The sequence below is a fragment of the Alexandromys fortis genome, unplaced genomic scaffold (genome assembly GCF_014885135.2).
Source record: "Alexandromys fortis isolate MF-2015 unplaced genomic scaffold, M_Fortis_MF-2015_v1.1 scaffold_20, whole genome shotgun sequence".
NCBI classification, from domain to species: Eukaryota; Metazoa; Chordata; class Mammalia; order Rodentia; family Cricetidae; genus Alexandromys; species Alexandromys fortis.
In genome coordinates, this window is record NW_026067903.1 from 8,407,477 (window position 1) to 8,425,386 (window position 17,910).

General features: G+C 43.0%; 1 protein-coding gene across 1 annotated transcript in view; it reads right to left on the reverse strand.

Annotated features, from left to right (window-relative positions):
- LOC126496922 (uncharacterized) overlaps positions 1-17,910 on the reverse strand; it is a 95,322-nt gene that overhangs the window by 34,186 nt on the left and 43,226 nt on the right. The window contains exon 3 of the mRNA XM_050134606.1: positions 12,261-12,461. Within this exon, the coding sequence (XP_049990563.1) occupies positions 12,261-12,461 (201 nt within the window). The remainder of the gene's footprint in view (positions 1-12,260; positions 12,462-17,910) is intronic.

A 17,910-nucleotide genomic window follows, 5' to 3' on the forward strand; every position in this document is an offset into this window, starting at 1 on the left:
TCAGAGAGTCAGGTTTATTTTAAGGAAAAAAAAAAAAACCAACTCACTGAAACAAAGAGCACAAGCTATAAACTTACTATAAAGGGCTGTTAGTGCTTGTTGCAGCTTTATTTAGGTTTACTTACGTTCTGAGAGCGCCTGGCCTAGAACTCACTTTGTAGCTGGGCCAGACTTCATCTCTCAGAAATCTCCCACTTCGGCTCCTTGTGCTGGGACTGCAGGTGTGAGCCACCGCACGGAAAGCTTTAAGACATAAGACACCAGGAACCTTAGGTTTGAAACCAGACACAGATTGTCTTGAAGACCATCACAGGGGTGTTATTTTATTACTAAACATTTTAATGAACATCTCTAAACCTTGGGGGGACCATAGTTTTTTAGTTGCTTTTGCTCCAAAATCTCAATGCTGTGGTGAGCAAAACATATTAATTCAAATATCCAAAGGCTTCGTATGTCTCTGACTTTGTCAAGAAGTCCTGTGTGACACTGGTGTGTTCAACACACATTGCATGCATGGTACACTTGGCTGAGAGATCGTGGAGTCTCTTTCTCTACAGGTTAACAATGCACTGACTGAAGGGACTAGGAGTTTCGTCCTAGAACTTTCTGCAGCACAGTTTTTCAACTGTATTTTCAACTGCAGCAAACACCAAATGTTCTGGGCCTGGGTTTCCAGTGACTGAAACTACCAGTTTAAGTCAGGTGCGCTGACGCCTCCCACAGTGTTCTTTCTGTCCTCCATTGTTTTGGATACTCTTGGCCTTCTGTGTTTTCACATAGACTTTAATATTTTTTTTTCTAGATGTCTGGAGGAAACTCTAGAATTTTTTAAAATAGGACTGCATTAAATTTTAGATTACTTGGTGGAATGGCAATTTTTACAATATTATTTCTTCCATGCCATTCGAATAAAAAAAAACCTTTGCATCTAATAATGTCTTCCTTAGTTTCTCCCTTCAATGTTTTTCTTTTTATCATAATGGCCTTTCACTTATTTTTTTTCAAGGATGTATTTATTTTTATGTGTATGAGTGTTTTGCCTGTGTGCTTATATGTGCACCGTGCACACACAGTGCCTACGGAGGTTAGAAGGGGGCATATGGGTGCTGGGAATCACCTGGGTCCTTTGGAAAAGCAACAAGTGCTCTTAACCAATATGCTGTCTCTCTAGCCCCCTTACTTTGACTAGGTGTTGGTCACTGAGCCCCTCACGTACCCCAAAACAATACTGGCTCTGGCCATTTCTCTTGGTTGCTCACCTTAATCAGACTATGAGGTTGCATTACAAGACACTATGGTTGCTTGAAATACAAGAATTAGGATGACCCTGAGCTGTAAGCGTCCCCATGCTAGGCAGCTTTTGTAGTACCAGAAGGTGTCATACAGGCTGCTGGGCAAGAAAAGGCATCGACAATCCTACCAGTTGTGAGCTATAACCACTAACCTATCAGGCAAGATGGGCTCACTGGGGTGCAATAGTAGCATGGCTGTTGTAAAGTATCTAACCACTCTGGATGAAAGGCCTGGACCACAAGGGGGAATTTGTGCCTGGTACTGTAAATCCAGTCAAAAATTTATGGCAGAGGACATCTTAGGGGAAAATTTTCCATGGGTGTTTAATAAAATTGACACAGCACTAATATGTCTTATAAATTCTTATATTTACCCTCAGACAAATGCTACTTGAGGCCTTAAATAAAGAAGCTTTCTCTTCATGATGAATGGCAATTAATGCAGAAGAGGTATAGTTGCTCAAGATGCTGAGAATAACTGATGGCCAAGGAGCTGAGCAACTCAGAATACATCACAGAGGAAGAGGCAGACATAACATAACAGCGGGAAGATAGGAAGAAGGGCTGTAAAATGATGACATCTGGGCTTGGCAGAGCCAATGCAATCATGAACTCACAGCAGCTGCAGCTGCGTGCAATGGAGCTGCACAAGACTAGACCTGTCAACAGTCAATCACAGATGAGGGCGGGGCCTACAGAGCCCTACTATTCCCTACTGAACAACCGACCACTGATGGACTCTGGGAGAGGGGCAGGCATTGTCTTCAGTTGTGTGCCTATTAATGAGCCTAGCAAGCTCCAATCAATACTGCCTAGCATTTCCACTGAAAACAAAAGCAAAATAAAAGACAGCTAGCTACTTGTTCAACTAATTCTAAATCTCAATTAAGGCAGAACAGAAGTGAGGCTCTCCAGGTATGAATGCTTTGATTCCTAAGGAGCAACAGCCAGCTTAATTTCAGGAGCTTTGAAAGGGTGAGCTATAGAAATAAAAACGATAATAGGCTTGCTCGTTTTCAAAAGAGTAAAAAAAGGGCTGAGGAGATGGCTCAATTTGTAGCATGCCTAATGTGCAAGTGTGAGGACCTAAGTCTGGATCCTGACACCCACATAAAAGCTGGGTACAGCCATGAAAGTCCATAACCTCATTGCTGAGAGGAGGGGACACAAAAAGATCATTGGGACTCAATAGCTAGCCAGTCTAAGTGATTCGGTGAGACCTGGCTCAGTGGGCAATCCTGAAAAAAAAGAACAGGTGAAGAAACAATCACGGAAGGCACTCTACACCAACTTGCAGCCTCCATGTGCATGCACACACACCACACACATGTACACACCCACAGAGCTTTTACAAGATACCACAATGTGGGCATGTCAGTGAATTATTCATTGTTTCCAAATTTTCAATGCAAATTTTTTAAACAAATTAATTCTGTGTTCAAGTTGTTATTTCTAATTCAATCTTGGAATTATGGAGATTTTATTTAAAATTCTGATTTTGTATCTACATTTTCTTTCTCCTGAAAAACCTTACTCTAATATCTCCTTAAATATTTTCTAAATAAAATCTTTCAACAGTTTTTTTTGCTATAAGAATACAACATGATCATGAAATAATCTTTTGAATTGCTATCCAAATTTCATTTTTTTATCAATAGTCTTATGATATAATGCATTAACTCATACGGAAACGACACCATAACTCTTAAAACTTCAACTGAAAATTTACCATAAGAGATTCTCTCATTTTACTGGTAATAATGCTATGCCAACTATCATTTCATTTCACCCATGTCTTTTCATATGTGGTAGTTTGAATGAGAATGGCCCCCATAGGCCCGTTTATTTGGATGCTTGATTGCCAGCTGTTGTAACTGTTTGGGAAGGATTAGAAGGCAGGGCCTTGTTGGAGGTGTATTGCTGGGGCAGAATTTACAGTTTCAAAAGCCCACACCATTCCCAGTTAGCTCTTTCAACCTTGTACTTGTAGATCAAGAAATGAGTTCTCAACTACTGCTCTACTGACATGCCTGCCTACAGCCACACTCTCCTTCTTGATGGTCATGGACCTATCCTCTGAAACTGTAAACCTAATAAACTCATCCTTTTAAAAACAGCCCTAGTCATTGTGTCTCAACCCAGCAACAGAAAAGTAACTAATATATCATCTGATATCAGTCAATCATGCCACACTACGTGCAGAAGGACATGTCCTCCAGTTGCAGTGTGCCTATGACTTACATTCGCTACTCGGAATTACTTCTTGTTCCATCCGTGCCTTTTGTGCTTCGTAACAGCTTCATTTGAAAATAAGCTAAGTGTGTGTTCTTACTGTTTGAGATCTTTACTCAACAGATGTTCTGACTCCTCTGCTACTGTTGCCCTAATTAAACATGTTTTAAATTATAGTAAAATACACATAACAGAATTTAGCTTTTAAGAATACAATTCAGAAGTGCTCAATTTATTCATATTGTTGTGCAATCTCTAGAACTCTTTCCACCTTTCAAAACTAAAGTCTTATCCACTAAAAATCTCCCATTCTCCTCCCACACACCCTGTGTCTTCTGTAACTCAGCATTATAGTCTCACGGTCTGCCCGTATTGCAGCATGCCTCAGAATTCCTGTACTTCTAAGACTAATACTCATAAATACATATTACTATATTGGATTCAACCATGAATCTATCAATGAACACATAACGTATTACTTTTTGGTTACCATAAATGACCCAGCTACAGACATGAGCAGACACTACCTCTTTATATCCTTTCAGTTCACTGGGATATAACTCAGAAGCGGATTATCTTTTCTCTTCTTTAGGACTGTCAGTTTTCCATAGCTACTGTACCATCTTACTTTCCCAAAAACAGTGTACAGGGATTTAAACTTAATTTTAACATCAGGTTAACTTAGATACCTGATCCTCATCCACTTTGTGATGCAGAGGTGCACGAATGGACGGGCCAATGATGATGCTGCGAGTCTCAGTGCCTCCCCCAGCACTGGGGATGACTGTGTACGTGTATATTACCATTTGATCTGAACGTAGAGACGTGTGGAGGCTGGAGCACACACTACACACACCTCATCAGAGTGGACTTGATAATTCTAGAGTATCGGCCCATCGTAGCCCTGAATGGACAGTAGAGACTATGCAGGCCATGATCAGGCTCTCAAAGATGTATAGGTAGGTACTTCTTAAAAAAGAGTCACATTAAAAGATGACTAATTCCCCTATTTCTATTCATCTGTAGTCTTCTCCACCAAAATCTCTCATCCCAAAATCCCAATCTCCTATGCGTTATCTAAGGAAGAACTCCTCAAAACATATCTAGCCATATGACCTTTGGCCATTTCCTCACGCAGTTTGATGAACTCAGTAAATAATGTACAGTCAGGTTAAATAACATAATGAATATGAATAGATTTTGAAAACAACAACTGCTACTGAACCACCAAGAGCTACTGCAAAGGAATAATTTTCCTGAAACACTACTATCATTTCTAGAACCGCCTCTTCTCTTCCGGAGCTCATGATAAATTCGGTTTGGATTTCCATACTTTGACTTTCTTGAACCACATATTCTCCCAGAACTGGAAATGGGTAATACTGAAAGAAGCCAGCCCCGTGGAGTGGTTTAGAGTTGTTGAAGCCATTAATATCTGAAAAGTTAAGAATTAGAGATAAGAAAAAAAGATTCAGAGAGAAAGAACTGGGAAGGCAGAAAAGAAAGTTATGAAGTACGGACACTTTACTAAGTACTAAGAGGCTTTGTGGCTCGTGTATTGGGAAAGAGAATCTGGAGACAGGAGCCGCCAAATCCAAGGACCTCTCACATGCCCTCGGGCTCTATAGCTTTTGATACCTGAGAACCAAGAGGTACACAGATGAGCTAAACGTCATCCACTTTAATGCAATACAATCTTTAGGATGAAATGGTCAATATGACCGAATCTCAGGTAAAGGTGTCTATTAAACCTTAACAGCAGAATAAGAGAATCTATGGCTGTATTCATTAAAGTAGAAGGCTTGAGACACATCTTCCCAGAGCAATGTGCAGATTATTCTGTTCAGAGGTAAGATGATAACCCAGGTTAGCTTAGAAGGGGCCTTGCTTTTCAGTCCCTGGATCCAGCTATCCACAAAAACTGAAGTGGGAATGACTGGGTGGTCAAAGTTTATTTTGCTTAGTGGTTAAGGAATATTTCTTAAGGCAATAGATGGCCCCAACACAACAAACAAACAAATGTCAGGAAGCTTTGCCATGGTCAAATGTTCCAAGAGAAACAGAACTTACAAGCCATGATTCTTGTCTCTAAGCAAAGCACACGAGTCCGTTACCAAGTTCATGTTGGTTTCATAAAGTCTGGGAGACTAAAGAATGTGTTTACTTGCACTATTCATGGAGGAGAAATTGCTTGTCTTGGCTAGGCAGTGCTAGCACATGCCTTAATCCCAGCACTCAGGAGGCAGAGGCAGGAGGATCACTGTGAGTTTGAGGCCAGCCTGCTCTACAAGAACTAGTTCCAGGACAGGCTACAGAGAAATCCTGTCTCAAAGAACCAAAACAAACAAACAACAGCAAAAGAACTTGCTTGTCCTGTATGCTGTGTGTGGTACACCAATTATTTACAGACTTTTAATAACCTATTAAGATAAGTAAAATCTTTTAGAGATATCTATAAATTATAAACCTAAAAAGACTAGCATAGTAATGAGCACGAGAAACTTGGTGAACTTCTGGACATCCTTTAATGAAATTCTTTTTAGGCTCAGTGGCTAAGAGCACTTTCTGAAGGATTCGGCTTCAGTTCCCAGCACTCACATGGTAGCTAACAACTCTCTATAACTCCAGTTCCAGAGGTCTGAAGCCCTCCTCTGACCTCTGCAGGCACTATACTCACACGATACAGAGACATGCATACAAGTGAAACACCAATACACATAATATAATAAGTAAATAAATCTTTAAAAATAAAATTCTTGTTAGGCCCTTACCAAAGGAAATTTTGATTTCCCTCAATAAATTCATTTTTTAGAAATGCAAAAAGGCAGTCAGACAGTGGTGGCACGTGCCTTTAACCCCAGCACTTGGGAGGCATCTCTGTGAGTTCAAGGCCAGCCTGGTCTACAAACTGAGTTCCAGGACAGCCAGAGCTGTTACACAAAGAAACCCTGTCTTGAAAAACCAAAAGAAAAAAGAAAAGAAAGAAAAGGAGAAAGGAAAGAAAAAAAGAGAGACAGAAAGAAAGAAAGAAAGAAAGAAAGAAAGAAAGAAAGAAAGAAAGAAAGAAAGAAGAAATTCAAAGAGGCAAAGGGAGCAGAGGATCTCTTTAAGAACCCTGCCTTTGCTGATTAATTAGCCTACCTGTGGGCTGGGCAGTCAAGCCTCCACAGAAGGGGGAAGTGTCCTGAGGTTATGCAAATAAAGCTAGCTAGCTGCCCAGTCCTGAATATTTGAAAAGGAAAGGGAAAGGGAAGTCCACTTAACATAAGCAGGAAAAGAACAGAAAGACGACACCCAGCCACATTTATAATAGAAAATAATAAAGATCAAGGACCTGTGCTCGGCCGGCAAGCTTGGTGTGCTAAAATGTTACTAATGTTAATTTATAAAAAATTAAGGCTATGCAATGTCCCAAAGTATCCTGTGGAGGTACAATCACCTAAGGCGCAGGGCAGTCAAACAGGAGGAAAACATCTCCAAGACACCAAACAGAAATCAACAGAAAAGAAGAGCAAGGCACGGAACTGGTTTCACAGGGGACACAGGAAGGCAAAAAGTAAGGGATATGTCTGGAAAAATCCTCTCCTGCCACTTTCTCTCGTCTCTACTTGAACAGCCTTTCTTGATCTAACACGATATCCTGAAATCAAACCCAAGAGCCCTGGATTCATCTCTGCTTAAACTATTTCTATTTCCAAGGGGAGAATTGGAGATTATACGGGAATCACACCCCTGTTAAAAGAACAGAGAACACCAAATCTTTCTTTGGAGGAGTGGGGGGGATGAGTAGCTCACTATGTAACTCCAGCTCTCCTGGAACGCACAGGGTAGCCTCAAACTCATAGAGATCCCCCTGTCTCTGTCTCCCAAGTGACTGGATTAAAGGCACGAGCCACCGCGCCTGGCTAAGAGCAAAGTAAACCAAATCCTAAAAAGCACTTTTTACAATTCTAGAGTCTAGGTGCCAGACAGAACTGTTCCATGATGTTTCCCTCTATCACACGCTCAGGTTCTACTTACAGCAGAAGAAAGGAGTGGACACAGAAAGCGGAGCGAGGCACAGAAACCAGCAATTACCTTGTTTGCGCCCGATCTGGAAAGCTGGCCGCCTGTAGCTTCCTGCTCCCTCTGCTGTGACTGGCTGAACTCTACTCCTTACAAGGATCTCTCCACGTAAGCTAAGTGAAAGTTCACTGTGTACAGAGAAGCCTTTGAAACACACTGAAAAGGTATTCATTCCGAAGCAGCTTTAGGCCCTGTTCTCAAACTCGCACATCAGACACCCAAGCTGCAACTTCACTTCCTGGGTCACCCAATCCAGGTCATGCATTTGATAACATCTTTGTACAAATGGCTCCCAAATCCAGACTCACGTCTTCTAAGACAGACCGTTCGTTAGGGTCATTGCAAACTTAACATGTTTTTATTCCCCCCAAGCCTAAGCCTGTTTCTTCTCCCCTGTATTAACCAACCTCTGAATCAAAATTTTCACACTCAGTAAACCAGTTTCTGGCTGGTAGTAAGAGCTCAGAAGTAAGAAAACCAAGGGGAGCTCCACACTGATATTCCTGCCAGGAGGGAAGCAAGCTATCGGTTAGACAGTGAAGCAGGAGCATTAGCAGCTAAGTGCAGAGAGAGGTCTAAGCCAGAAATAGAAGAAATCATGCTGCAATATTAAAAAAGAACTAGTCTGCAAAATAGAACAGAAATAGATAGAGGGTTTTTTAATGTTTTTTGCTTGTTTGTTTGTTTTTAATTCTGGAACTTTGATGTCCCTATGACCGAGAGCTGTCTTACATGAACAGATCTGAACAAAGAGACATCAGAACAAAGGTTCCTATTTCCTGGGTTCCCTGGCATAGGAAGAGCAAGCCAATAAGATGCGCAGCAAAAATGAGATTTGGGGCTTATTTATTGCTTTTAGCATCATTTAAAAATAGGTTTTGACTGGTACAATTGTTTAGTTAGCTAATTAGCCTTATTTCCAAGACAGGGTTTCTCTGTATGGCCCTGGCAGGCCTGGAACTCACTCTGTAAACCAGGCTGGCCTCCAACTTACAGAGAACCACCTGCCTCTGCCCCCTGAGTAAAGGTGTGTGCCACCACTGCCTGGCTGACTGATTGTTTAAAACACAAAGATTTTGTGTATGCATATCTGAGACTCGGTGTGGTTAAGATAACCAGGGAGCTGACCACAAATGTGAAAATGCAGAATTTCTCATTTCTCGCCAATATTCTCAAGTCCAGAGACCCTGGGTTTAAATGTCAGCCCTGCTTTCTACCAGGTGCATGAGCTTGGCAAACTTCCTCCCCTGGAAACTGAGCACTTGCCCGAAGACTGCTGGGGAAATTAAGCGAGAAGAAAAACAGCAAAGAGCACAGGGAACAAAGCCCAGGAAGCAAACACGGAGGGATACAAGTCTCCGCATGACAACAAGGAAAACCGCTACGGTTTGAATCTGGTAAGTCCTGCACAGTACCCCACATTGAAAGCCCAGTGACTTGCCCATCTGTGGTGCTGTCTGAAGGCTGTGAAGTGTAGGAGGCAGGGCCTGGCTAAAGGAGGTGGTTCACTGGGGACTAGTCAGTGCTACCTGCCCTGGCTCCAGCCTGCACTGTCTCTCCTTCCTGCCTGAGCTGTGTGAACATGTTCCTACCATCAATGACTGGACAGCTCTGCTATGTCTCTCACAGTAAGAGAGTGCAGATACAGCGTTCTCCTCTGGTCTCTATCGGATATGTGGTTCACAGCAATGAAAAAGTTGTGAATACAGTACTTAAGGACTCTGACATTCAGAAATCAAAAAGTGTTTTGTACTGTCAAAAATATTAAAGCACATAGGAGGAGCTAATTGTTTTTCCTGCTCCAGTGTGGTTCAAGATCCCTAAACATGCCAGTGACAGACCCTGAGATGAAAATAAATCTCAAGATGCATTTACCGGGAGAAAATCGGGATAAAATGGCTGCCTACTCAGCTTTAGAGACATCCAATTTCCCAAAGGAGTGACATAAGAAGTCCATGTATTATTAATTAAGTTTCTATTAGTGATCCCCATTATACATCTTATAGGCACTCTTAAGTATAAATTATGAATTCAGAACAAGCCAGTCTGTTACAGCCGTCAAAGGCCATGAAGGGCAAAGCATTCCACACGACCTGTCATCATGAAGGCAGTGCCACTACGAGCCGGCAGAAAGGAACACAGTCATGCCTTCCTCGCCTCCTCCTTGCATGTAAACCCACAGCCATGTGCACGGCGAGCAAGCACTTGACCACTGAGCTACACCCTCAGTCGCTGTCATAGCTTCTGATTCTTCTTTGCAGTTACTTTGCCAGTCTTTCTTATTCACAGGTCTTATTACAGTCACTCCTACAAATGCCTGGAGTGCTTCACATAAAGCCATCCAAATAATTCCGGATCACTATGCAATCCCATCTGATACAATCTCACCATGTCATCACCCTGATGCAATTTCATCCCATCTCCAAGCCACGGCTAGAGTTGTTCTTGCAGCAGTACGTGCCAGCACTAACTTTATCCAAATGAGGAAGCGATAAAAAGAACAGGTTTGGGTAGGGTGAACAGGGTGGCTGCAGCCCATACAAGTGACTGCAGCTAACTACACCCATCAGAAGACATGGAAGATTCAGTCTACAGGTGACAGAGAAATGGTGAAAGGTTAGCAGCGGCCAGACTGTTTCAAAAGTTTGCAGAGAAATCACACAAAACAAGGAGCCAACGGTCTCCTCGCTGCTGACTGACAACGTCTGGTCTCCCAGACAATTTACTAGAAATGCAAGCAGTGGGGGAGCCCGCATCACCTGCTCCCACAAACACACACCAGGCTGTGGACAGCCTCTGATCCTCCCTCGGCCCTCCTCTGTCTCCCTCCTTCCTGCTGCTCCTTCAGGACCCAGCTGACAAAGGCCGTTCTCAGATGAACTATTATTAATAACGGACGTCAGAGTTGAGTCATGACACCTACCTAGCCTACTGCAGTCACAGCTCATGTGCCCCAGCCTGCTGCACACACAACACATTCTTAATCTTCCAAAAATCATCGTATTTTTATCATTTTAAATAAAATTTATCATTTTATTTCAATAAAATAAATTGTATTTAAATAAATAAAAATTGATTTATTTTTTCTGGCTTTCTCTGGGAAGTACAGCAAGTGGAATTTAAACCAGTGGCTGTCTGAATATATGGCCCCAGTCAACTTCTCCAGATTGCTTTTGTATGCATTTCTCTTATGTAAATCCCCACACACCCAAACAGTTCTCTCTACCCCATCGTCTCCTCTCCCTAAAGACATCATTTCCTGCCTGACAGTTCTTCTGGATGTTGTAAGCACCAATAACACATCTTGTCATTAAACAGTGCACTTCAGTGCTTCTGTTGCAAATGATTCATTAGAAGCAGGACCCTTCTGCTAGCTTCCTCACTAAGCCTATTTCCACATGTGCCTGCTGCCCGGTGACCCCTACGGAATGGCATCTGTGTCTTCATGGCTTGCAGAGGCATTATCAAGTCAAACCTTGACAGTTCCCTTAGGTTGTCAGTACAGAAAATGATAACAATAGGCTTGACACGGCATAAGCATGAACCACGTGAACTTAACTTCTAAAATAATATAAAATTATTACAGTTAAGAAATATAATCTTTAGTTTTCAAATAGCATTTCCCAAGGCCTCGATCCTTAATTATCACAGCGTTCGTTTGGAAATCCATGTGTCAGAGGCCACCAAGACAAAACCATCAGAACACCTAGAGCAATGTGCTCAGAAAATGAGGAGATCAGCCTCCAGCTGAACCCCGGCACCCCAGGGAAGGCAGTGCTGATGTCAACAGACACTTTGTTAGTGTCTCAGTTACTTTAATATTGCCGTGGCCAAACATCATGGCCAAGGAAACTTATAAAAGAAAACGTCTAACTTGGGCTCACAGTTCCAGAGGGTTAGAGTTTATGATCATAGCAGGGACCATGGCAGCACACAGGAAGGCCCTACACTGACGCAGCAGCTGAGAGTTTACATCTTGAGACAACAACCACCAGGACAAGAGAGATTTAAATAGGAATGGGTTGGGTTTTTGAAACCTCAAAGCCCATACCCAGTGACATACGTCTTCCAGCACGACTATGCCTCCCAATCCTTCCCAGACAGTTCCTCCAACTGGGGACCAGGCATTCAAATCTATGAGCCCAAAGGGGACATTCTCACTCATTCAAACCACCATAGTTAGGGAGACAAAGCCCCTGCCTTCCTACAGTGGAAAGGCTGCAGTTAGAAGGTTTTTGTAGAGTTACCTCGAGCTGGCTTTACAGGGAAGCTTTATCTTCCCAGCCCTAGAGATTCCTGGAAGGGGATCAGCTAGCACCACAGATTCCAGCTCCAGCTCCCCATCAGTGCTTTTCTTGTCCTGATACAGGCTCTACTGTCGCTCTGATGTCACACCTCAGCCTGCTAACTCAAAAGCCCCCCTCTTCATTGTAGACCACAGCTCCAAGGGCACCAAGAATCCCCTAGTATTTAGATCAGGTCTGTGTGACACTGACCCGCTCTTGCCTCTGGCAAGGATCTACCCAACAGCTTTTCTTTCATGTGTACCCAGTCACTTTGTGGGGTACCAACAGGATAGCCTAATTACTTGATCCAAAACGTATTCAAGAAAATGATTTCAACATCTGAGTGTGTATTCAATACTCTTACAAAAGACAGCTCTATACTTACAGGCCTTCTGGCACCTTGGACAGAATGATAAAATTCTGGCTGCACTCGGCTATTTTTCTTGATTCTTCGCTTCTTCCCCGATGACTCTTGCTCGCTCTGATGGTGAACTTCCACCACAGGCTTGACTTCTTCTAGCCGGGCAGCCGCAGCAGCAGCAGCAGCAACTCGTCTCCTGATGTGCCGAGGGCTTGCTCGGAATCCCTGTGGCAGGAAACACACACAAATTTAGATTTTCACCGAATTCATATAAATATTCTCTGGATTTAATTAAATTAAGTGTCCCAAGTCCCCCTAGTCAGTGAACTCATTTACTTTCCCAACTAAGTATCAGAGGTCCAACATGGATGTAACATTTATCCACGGTGCTCAGGGCACCTTAGAAAATGGTCTTGGGATTCAGTAAATCGATGGATGGATAAAAAAATGACAGGCAGGGACCCTGTCCTACTCCTATATATAGCTCAGGTGAGTTAACGAATATGTGTGACTAAGCATGGAACAGAGGGTGGTGAAGGAAACAGAAGAGCAGGCCAGGCAGACAGTTTGTTTTACATGCCAACTTGACACAATCTAAAATCACCTCTGAAGAGAGTCTCGGTGAGGAACTACTTAGCTCAGGTTGGGCGGTGGGCACGTATGTGAGGAACTGCCTGGAATACATTAATTGCAGAAGGAAGATCTGCCCATTGTGGGCAGTACCATTCCCTATGTCTGGATCCTGGAGTATATCGTATAGAAAAGAGACTGAGCACAACTAACGACACATGCATTCATTTTCTCTCTCCTCCTGACTGTGATTATAACTAGATGCTTCAAGTTCATACCTTAACATTCTTACAACAGCGGACTGTGACCTGGGATTGTAAGCCAAATAAACCCTTCCTTCCTTCCTTCCTCAGAGTTACTTTTGTTGGGATACTTAATTTACTACATCAACAGAAATGATGGGGAAAAAGCCCCTCTGCCCTCTGGAGAGCAGAATCCCTTTGGAGGGAAAGTAGGAATGCAAAGCATTGGTACAGCACACACGAAAGGAGGGTCCAGCGCTAAGGCAGAGGTTGTGTGGGGGAAAGGGACATGGGCTTGGGAGTGATGGGCTGGGTCCAAATGCTTGACTCGTTAACTAAAGCCACACAATTTAGTAAACATTTCTTCAACTGTCCTGATCCATGAAATGTTTACATTCTGGTCACAAGACTTTTAGGTTCTAAATAAAGGATATTTCTAAAATTCCAAGTAGCCTATCTAGAAAAATGGAGTGCTTGATAAAACAGTCAGTAAGGTAAGCATAACTCTTCAGACAAAGAAACCAGTTCAAATAAGCCGTATCGAGAAAACAAAGATGGCCTCAGTCCTCGTGTAGCGGAAAACAAAAAGTAATTTACCAGTACACAAAGGAAGTAATTTTACATGAGTTCACAAACACACAGGCAAAAATGGACAGGCAGTTCAGTGCTCTCAGTGGCGGCAGAGCTCAGAGGAGCTGAATGGAGCTGAAGCTACTCTATATTTGGTATAGTCTAGTGGGTGGCAGGCACTTGAGGACTAAAGAGTACTTGTGTTCCAGGCAAGGCAAAGAGCTTAGGAATGAATGAATAAGTAAAATGGCAGGTACACGCATGAAATATTTACAAGCAAGCAGATACTATTTGAAGATGTGCCAGCCAGGAGTCTAAGTCAAGTATGGATGGAAATTAATGAGGTAAACAACAGACGTTCTAAGGGGAGCCTGTGTTTGTGGTTTGCCTGAATTTTAGAAGAGACACGGAAGACTTGAGATTGCAGTGAGGGAATACAGAACGGGGACTAATGACATCAGGAAAAGAAGCAAGTTTTAAAGCTCTAATCGTGTATGTGCAGAGTTCAGAAAGACCGGTGTGTGCAGGGAACTTCTCACTGAAGAGCCTGGAGATGAGCTGGCGTTTGATTGTGGAGACCTTGTCCACAAACTGGAGGATATGAAGATGAGGAGGACCAACAAAGTCACTCCGAGGTCAACAGAAATGAACAAGGAAGAACTGCAAACAAATTTTCAAAACTGCCAACACTGTCTGGACCGGCTCTTCACACATGGGCCTGCTCCAACCCGCCCCTGCGTGAGAGCTCAGCTGGCCCTCTTCAACTCAAAATAGTATCGGAAGATCTTTGCAGCCCCCATACAACCCAGGAGGTATTACAGCAGCTGCTGGGGAGGAGATTAGGGGCAGGGAGCTGGGGTCATCTGCTAAGCACGTTTAAAGTAGAGCTGGATCCCTCAAATGAACTGGCCATCAAGTAATCATGCACATGCCAAACTCCAAGCACTCTCTTTTCTTCCTCTGAATTAGACTCACTGAGGATAATTTCTGTGGCTTGCAGACTCAGGAACCATGGTGTATTCTAACCACTAGGTGGCATTAGCTAATCACTGCCAGCTTCTGCAGAAATGGGGTGAAATGAATGTTTATTTGATAAAAATGGAGATTCTCATGAGTAATAAGCAGCTGTCACTGGCTCAGTTTCCATTATTACTAATACTCCTTGGGACTGTACAAATTCTAGAAACATTCGGGAGGCAGATATTGTCTAAAACTTTCTCAAAGTCACTTAGAGAGAGAGAGAAACTAGAACATAATTCCACAGCCATTCTGGAGAACAAGAATCTACCCCCTCCACCTCCCTCTATCCATTCTAGAACAATCAAGACTGCTCAAGAACACACTCAATGAAGAATTTGTGTGTCTATTTGGACTTTTGTTGTTTAAAATATATTTGTGTGTGTGTGTGTGTGTGTGTGTGTGTGTGTGTGTGTACACGCCATGGTGCACTGTAGAGTTCAGAGGATAACTGCAGAAACTGGCTCTTCTACCACATGGGTCCAGGACTGAACTCCACTTGTCAGATTTGGTGGCAAACACCTTTGTCTCCTAAGTCATCTTGCCAGCTTACAGAATTGCTTCTGATACCAAAAGAAGAAATCAACTAAAGCCATCTTTTCCTAAATTTTCACCCAACCTGCACAGCTTTTTTTGTTTTTATCTTAGCTCTGTCATGCAGATCTCTGTAAATTCTATTCTGTCTAAACATAACTATAATCTTTTAGAATCAAATTTTCTAAGCATTAGACTATAGCACAGAGATTTTACATCCAGACCATCCAGGTCCGTTCCATAGCTTCTGTTATTCCCTAGTTGTGTGCTCTCGGCTAGTCACTTAACTATTTCCTTACCTGTAAAATAAGTTTGAAAATGAAATACTACATAGGTTTGCAGAGGCGATAATGATTTCACTTCTGCAAAGCATTTAGAAGAGCGGCTGGCACACAACAGGATGGAAGGGTCAGCTAGGATTACTACATATTACTCATATAAATCAAATATATTCTTGAATACAGCCAGTATGAAAGGAATCTTGAGTCACACTGCTGGTGTGCTTTGCTGAAGACATGAGAGGCACTGACCACTGGGTGAGAGGACTTGGCTCAGTGAGTCTCATCACAGTGAGTCTCGTTGCTGTGCTCAGAGGCTAGTCCTCTTACTCAACATGTGATACTGGTCACAATGTTTGCATCTACCAAGATTGTGTGACACAACTAGTAAAGAATCATGGTTGTATTTCAGAAGGAAAGCCCACATAGGGTACTTAGAGAAGTACATATCACATAAATAGTAATTGCTTGGCATTTCTATTATTGTATCGCGTACTTTCTGACTCTTGCACTAACAAATTTTAAGCAGTTCAGAGCTGTGATGGCCAACACTATAAACACAAAACCATCACCCGGTAGTCAGTTTCATTCCCAAAGTCACTGCGCGGGTTCACAATCCTTAGTTTATGATACACACTTGTCATAAACACTATAAAACATGAGCCGTGATGCAACAGAAGAAAATTATATTTTAAGACAGCAGGTGGTGCTATAAGCTCTTTTTGGTGTTAGTATTTAAAGGGCTATCGTCCTCCCTCTGTTCATTTGACCTTGCCTAGATACCACTGGTTAGGGCACAGAGTTAGGAAAGTGGAACGGATGGAAGAGTCACACACTAACATCTCATCAAGGAATCCTTCAACCGTCTGTTACTGCTGAGTTAAAATGAACCAGCCTTGGGACCTTCACCTGGCCACAAAGCCAAAGTGCAGGCTGTGGATGACAAATACAGTTAGCCATTCCTTCCTGGCCCCAAACTAAAACGCACACAGATAAAAGATCACAGTAAGTGCAGTGAGCTGTGCGTCTCTACCACAAGGCTAACAAAACCAGAAGGTAAAGTCCCCATCAGAAGTGCAAATGGCCAAAACAGGCACCGCAGTTTGCATGCATGCAAGCACCTGTACTTTGTTTGAAGAGGAAGGGAGGTGAGGTAAGAACTGGGATAGATGGGGGAGGGGAAGGAATATGATCAAAATGTATTGCATGAAATATAAAAACAAAACAAAACAAAAAAACTATGAGATTTTAACCCCAGCACTCAAGAGGCAGCTGGTGGTTCTCCGTGAGTTCGAGATCAACCTGGTCTACAGAGAAAGTTCCAGGCCAACTAGGGAAACACAGAGAAACCCTGGGTTGGCTCTCTCCTACTTCAAATACGCATCCTGAGTTTGGGGTCACAGCTCATCCTTTCACTGGCCAGTATATGAAGACAGTGATAGAGTACCGTCAGCTATTCTTCCATTGGTCTGAGGAAGCACAGTGCAATTTCCACATGATGTTCCTGTCATCCTGGGCAGACTTCATGATCACCTCAGTAAAGACCCCCAGAATAAAGCCACCAGAAGCTGCGTCTTTGTTTCTCTGGGTTCGCCCATCCTTGCCTCCCCACTCTGGGACCTACTCTTTCCCTGGACTCCAGTTTTGTTTCTCCGACGTTTGCATTCATGCTTGGTTCTATATGGAAGGTGTTCCAGGGGAGTCTCCCTACCCTCGGGACACCTCACTCAAGCAGGAGACGATTTCCTGTTCTCTGGGAGTGACACCTGTGTTGGGTGTTTTTGTCAACTTGATACAAGCCTAGACATATGTGGGGAAAGGGACTCTCAGCTGAGGACCTTCCTCCATCACACTGGTCTGTGGGTATAGTTGGGGGGATTTTCATGACTGCTAACTGATGCAGTGGGCACATCCCTCGCAGGTGGTCCATGGGCTGGATAAGAAAGCAAGCTGAGCAGGCCAGGCAAGCAAGCCAGAAAGCAGCGTCCCTCTGTCCCTAAGCTTCAGTCCTTGCCTAGAGCTCTCCCTACCCCACCCCTGCTTCTTTTGATGATAGAGACTCTAACCACAAGCCAGCTTCCCCCAAGTTGCTTTTGGTCAGTGTTTTGTCGAAGCAAACCAGAACATTACTCTTTGAATGGTGGGCACTGAGAAGTCTTTCTGTAGGAGACTTCTGCTATTTTAAAAGCCATTCTAATTTATTGGCCCTTTCTGGGTAACAACTTCTCAAGACAGTCTTCAGTGTGTGTGTTGGGGGGAGTGTTCTGGGGAAAAGACTGAACACGAGATAAATCTCTCAGACTTGAATTCAGTGCACAATAGAGTATTGTTAAATGGGACAGAAGGTCTCTTCTCTCTGTGTCCAGCTTCTGGGTTCTGTTACCATTATTTCATCCTTTGAATCTGGATTTCAGTGTTTCAGGTACTTCAGGACTAAATGAAATTTGCAGTCCTTATCTCCCT